Consider the following 6,000-nt stretch of genomic DNA (forward strand, 5'->3'; position numbering starts at 1 on the left):
TCCATTCAAATGTAAAAATTAAATCAATATTAATTGAACTAGATTACTCTGAGAAGGTAAAACGGCTGATATAGGAAATCTATATAAAGGTGAAATAGAATGACAATCATTTAAAAATAAATACATCCAGCAGTACTTACTATAATCGTAACTATCCATATCAGAGAAACTTTTCAACTGACATATCTCGAATTATAGCAATATCTATCGTTATAAATTAGAACTTAAAATAAATGCTCTCATTATAACCAATCTAATGATATCGTTCACTAAGGACAACTTCTCGCAAATCTCAGGGCAAGCACCTTTTTTAACATGCTCGTCATTAGATATTTTCATAATAAAATTCATATAATTTCATATTATCAAGTTATTTAATTAATGCAACGCATATTTAATTGAGACAAAAGCCAACTAATCAGTTGTGTATAATGATTGTGTTGCGGTACCTTTTATAAGCCATCAATAAAACTCATTATTTTCCTTAAATTAGGTTATCTCTGTTGACTCCTTATAGAGCATAAGGGATCTACTATTTAACTTCATTCAACTCTTCTAACTTCAATCCAGTTTGCTTCTTATCGCGTTTGTCGGCCCAGATTAGATGTTTTTCTGCTGACCTGTGCCACATCTTTCTATATTTTTCTCTTTTTTCTGGGGGTGCCACTGTACAACTTCATTTTTTATGTAACCATCAGATTTTTTAAAATTTAACCACTTCATTTCTTATTTCCTTTGTTTTACCGAAGTTAACTCGGTTGGCGATTTCTATGAACGTATGAAGCATCTAAGTTTACGGCAGATCGCTGAACCTCTACGCTTGTCGGCGTAGTCGAGATCCTCAAGACACTCTCTCAGACCCCATTAGACTTCACGCCTTCATGTTATGCGCGTAGCTCTCATTACGCTTTCGAGGACCTCAAAGAAGAAAGCTGGAGAAAGAACACATTCTTCTTTCACAATTGGATCAGGTTTTATAGTGTTTGTTATTATTCTCCTAGTAGATATAGTACTGTTCATCGATTACAAAAATCGTCCAATGGATTCTTTCTCAAAATTCGTCTCTGATTTCTTGTTTAAAATGATCTCAAAGATTATTACACTTTAGATTGCAATCTAATCTGGGAGGAATACATTACCGTTTCGAGGAGCGTTCCACAGAAGAGGGGTGTAGAGATCGTTGAAAATTTTCATGTTGCCCTCCTTGCTTGTCTGACTGACTCGCAAGGTTAAAATTGGTCCCAAACAAGGTTAAACGATATGACATAACACAGTGCCTCTGCACGGAGTTTTCGTCATTCGAGATACTTTTCGGGTTTTGCGGAATCTGGCGGGATTATCGGACGGTGATGAGATATGTAACAATCATGTCACTAGGAAAAAACAATGGAAAAAAGTTCGGTGAAAATTGGAGAGGGAAAAAGCTAGGAGAGGAGCTCGGGAAAATTTAAACCTCACGGATAGGAAGGTTTATCGCTCCCATCCTATCCGTGATCTTTAATTCTCCCGTGTCAACCTCCTGGATTTTTCCTTTCTTCCCAAGGCCTCCTCCCATTACTTTCTTCGAGCAACATGGTTTTTGTGTATTTCCTCTACATCCGCTGCCGTGCCCTTATAGTTCCGTAGATGTCCGTGAAGCCAAAAGAGTATCTCAAATGGCGAAAACCCCGTACCTATATGTACGGAATGATTGTATGCCGCAATCGCATTGCTACGTTCGGTTCCAGTCCCTGGTCGATCAGTTATAATCGAAGATTGTCACTCCATAAAGTGCCATGAAGCCTCCTCTACTCTTGGCGTGCCTTAGTGTGTTGAGATGCTTTATTACGTCAAGGTTCATCATTTCTGTCCAAGCATGGCAAAATTTATAAAATAAAATTCAAATTTCTGAGCAGTGTTTATGTTTTTCAAATTTTTTTTTTTAAATTTTGCGCGTTTCAATGAAAATATAACTGAAGAAGTAAATGTGAAAAAGCTACCCGAAATTGAATTTATAAAAATGCATGAATAATTTTTAATAGAACATAGGTACTTGTTATTGAAGTGGACATTTCTGAATTTAGGTGATTAATTCACAAACAATCATGGTGGCTCAAACGTAGGGTGAGACACTAATATGTAAAGATTTTTTTTAGCAATCTCCGTTTTACATACTCACTATATATTTATGCATTTTATTACCTTTTGGGCTCTCATAATTTAACATTTAACACTTTTTATGTGTTTTACTATTTTATCTCAACGATCTTTTTGACCGTTAGATTTCTGTTTATCTAACGTCTTAACTTTGAGTTGTTTCTCTCTTATCAGAGCCCAAAAGGCAATACAATGCATAAATATATAGTAGGTATGTAAAACGGATATTGTTAAAAAAAAAAAATCTTTACATATTAGTGTCTCAGCCTACGTTTGAGCCGCCTTGGCCCATTTAGGTACATGCTTACATAGGTGGTAAGCACTAGAGAACATAATATTGTTACAGTAGAGAGTATCCGAGAACCTAAAAAGAAGAGAACTGTCCATATTGAACAGTTAAAACTTCCAGTAATAACAATATAAAACTCACCCTGAATAGTCCCTCGTATCGCTGTATTTCCTTACCCCTTTTCAACCCCAACTTTCTATATTCAATTGTCCTGATTTTTATCGTTCCCTTCCTATCCGTGAGGTTTAAATTCTCCCGAGCTACTCTCCTAGCTTTTTCCATCTCCAATTTTCCCCGGACTTTTTCCCATAGCTTTTTCCTAGTGGCATGATTGTTACATATCTCTTCGTCATCGTCCACCGCCGTGCCCTTATAATCCCGTCAGATTCCGCAAAGCCCGAAAAATATCTCGAATGACGAAAACCCCGTAACAGTGTGCACCGAATGATTGTATGGCTCAATTTCTTTTGGCATTGCCACGTCCGGTTCCAGTCCTTGGTCTATCTGGTACAATCGAAGGTGATCACTCAGCGTGTCGTGAAGCCGCTGTACGCCTTCTCTACTTTTGGGGTGTCCTGGCGTGTTGAGGTACCATATCACATCCAAGTCCTTCATTTCCTTTCGTATCCAAGCGTTGTCAAATTCTTTTTCACCATCCGATGAAATGCGTTCCGAACTGAAACTCCGTAGAACTGAAACCACAAGCAGAGAGCTCTCAATACTGGTTCCAAACACCTGTCCTGCACCTGTCATTGCCTCCTTTCTGAAAAGGTCAATCATTGTCACCCATTTAATAATCTGTGAGCGGTACATCTGTGGTAGGTGATTTCTCCTGTCTTCCTTTAGCCGGATGTCTGTCGTACTTAGTGCGTAGACAAACCTCGCAGCTTCCTATAACATCTGATATAGTCTTCCTCATCCCCCACCAAAAGTATCTTCTCTTTAATGCTTGCATAGTCTCATGGATTCCGCTGTGATTTATCTTACCCCGATGATACGCTATGGTGACTTCTCGTTGTTCGTTTTCCAAAAAGGGTTTCCACCATCAGTTTGCAACGGACGAATGTCCTATCCATTCCAATCTGTCCATCACGCCATAGTCGCTTGATCTTCTTCCAAACGGTTTCGTTCCCAACAGACAGGTGATGCTTTTCTCCATGCTTCGAAGCACTATTCAACATTCTACAGATCTGGTCATTCTTCACGTCTGGCTACGACCAAATCGTCGTTATTTTACTTCTCCCGTACTCACTATATTTAATTTTGGTCATTCCGGTGATTTTCGTCCTCTAAATAATTAGTCTCTTCTAGTTGTTAATTATTTCCTCCATTCCCTCTATGCCTCCTGGTCTTTATTCTGTCAAATTCTCGTTATTCGAAGATTCTTCCCTATCATCTTCTACCGCTTCATCCTGCTCTTCCTCTCTAAGCGTCCATCTCCGCAGAAACTGTCTCATGGTACCGGATAGTTCGCTATTTTCTTATTCCACGACGTTGGTTATGGCTCGAGACAACCAATCGGCCACCACATTTTCTTTGCCCGGTTTATATATAACCTCCATTTTATATTGCGCAAGAAGCTCCTTCCAGCGTGTTATCCTGGCTGGCGATTCCTTCAGCTTTTCCACCAGCTGGAGTGGTCTGTGGTCAGTATGTACCTTGAACCTTTTGCCGAACGCTTATTGCCTAATGTGATCGACGGCCCACACTATTCCCAGGAGTTCTCTTTCCATTGCGCTGTATATACTTTATGTCTCCGTAAGGCACCTGCTGGCGTACATCACTGAGCGCTCTCCCTCATCGCCCTCCTGAGACAACACCGATCCTAGCGCATACTCACTGGCATCTATGGTTATTGTGAATTGGCGATTAAAATCCGGAAAAGCGAGTACCGGCTCTTGCTGCAACCTCTCCATGCACCGTCTGGTATTGTCCTCCATCATACCTCCTGTAATTATTTAAAGTCCCTAACAACCTCCGAATTCCTTTTATGTCACTAGTGTTTCTGAATAGCTGCAACTTTATCCGCGTCTAGTTTAGCTCCCTCCCTAGAAATCGTGACCCAGAAATTGTATTTCCTCCTGTCCCAGCACCGACTTTTCCCGTGACAATTTGTGCCCAAATTTCCTAATTCTCTGGAATACGCTATGTAAATGTTGCACGTGCTCGTCTTCGTTATTACTGAATACTAGGAGACCATCCATATAAATCTGACATACAGATTCGTCAATTCCTCTCAAAAACTCATCCATCAGGCGCTGGAAGGCTATGGGAGCATTTTTGAGGCCAAACGGCATCCTTTCGTCCCAAATGTCCGAAACGAACCTTTTGTATTATTAATTTTACGACCCAAGCAATCGCCGTATTCCTTTTATGACTGTTGGTACTGCCATCCTTTGCAAGGCTCACACCTTCTGAATGTCTGGTCTCACACCTTCCTTGGAGATAGTATGTCCCAAAAAATTGATTTGGTCTTGCCCTAGCATAACGTTAAATTAATACAGAAGGTTCGTTCCGGACATGACTGAGTATCTTGTACCCCTCAACAATTTGTTAAAGAAATGGAGCACGATAGATGTGACGCCAAACATAGCATATAACGTCCGAAAATGCATTGATCACCTACAACGGGAACCAGCTCTTGAATTTCCCGACTTAGGTATACCATTTACATGCATATGTAAATGCAATGATGCAAGCGCCTCAATAATTGCGATTCCAGTAACGATACATTGCATTCAATATAATACTCTTCCTCTACCTTTGCTTTTATTCGTGCTATAATTAGGTCGCCTCCCTTAATCCGATTTAACCAAGCTAATAATTAATTACACATACGTAATCTTCATGGGAAGAAGTAAAATGGCTCTGGTCCAGCTTATTATAAAGCAGTAGAGTTGAAAAATATCTAAATAATAGAAAATATAAACATTTATATTAGAGACTCAAGAGGGAATATGACGATATTTTTTTTTTAAGGGGGAACCTGGGAAGACGGTCCATGAGATCACACTTAAACAAGAGAAGGTCACTTATGTGAAATAGAGCTCAAAAGTTTAAAACATCAAGGAATAATTATTGATAGTACATCTCCGTACAATAGTCCATTGTGGGTAGTAAAAAAGAAGAGCGCGCCTGGTGAAATTACCGAAAAGTACAGGAAGGTGACAGATTGTAGGAAGCTGAACTAAAATACCATTAACGAGAAGTATCCGATCCCAAGATTTAAGACATTTTGGACAGGCTAAGCGGGGCGACGGCATTCAGAACATTGGACTTGAAGGCCGGTTATCATCGAATTAAAATGCACCCTAAAGATCGACATAAGACGGCATTCATATTCGAGCGGGGCCACTACGAATTTACAAGGATGTCGTTTTAATTTAAAAAATCCCAGGAACATCCACATCCAGCACCTTCTCATCCTACTCTGCAAGTAAACAACCCACCCCAATTACCGGTTAAAATAGATCCTGTACCGTATACCTCACGACGGGTTCACCCAACACCCACTGCTCCGATTCATACAAACTACCCAGCCCCTGAGTCACAGCCTCATCCACATCTCAACTACA

General features: G+C 39.9%; 1 protein-coding gene across 1 annotated transcript in view; it reads right to left on the reverse strand.

Moving 5' to 3' along the window:
• Nucleotides 1-281, reverse strand: part of LOC106681419 (solute carrier family 41 member 1) — a 197,404-nt gene extending 197,123 nt beyond the window's left edge. The window contains exon 1 of the mRNA XM_014421732.3: nucleotides 141-281. Coding sequence (XP_014277218.1) covers nucleotides 141-159 — 19 coding nt within the window. The 5' untranslated portion in view covers nucleotides 160-281. The remainder of the gene's footprint in view (nucleotides 1-140) is intronic.
• Nucleotides 282-6,000: the final 5,719 nt, after the last annotated feature.

This window comes from Halyomorpha halys, unplaced genomic scaffold, assembly GCF_000696795.3.
Source record: "Halyomorpha halys isolate HHAL.00 unplaced genomic scaffold, Hhal_1.1 Scaffold337.1, whole genome shotgun sequence".
Classification (NCBI taxonomy): Eukaryota; Metazoa; Arthropoda; class Insecta; order Hemiptera; family Pentatomidae; genus Halyomorpha; species Halyomorpha halys.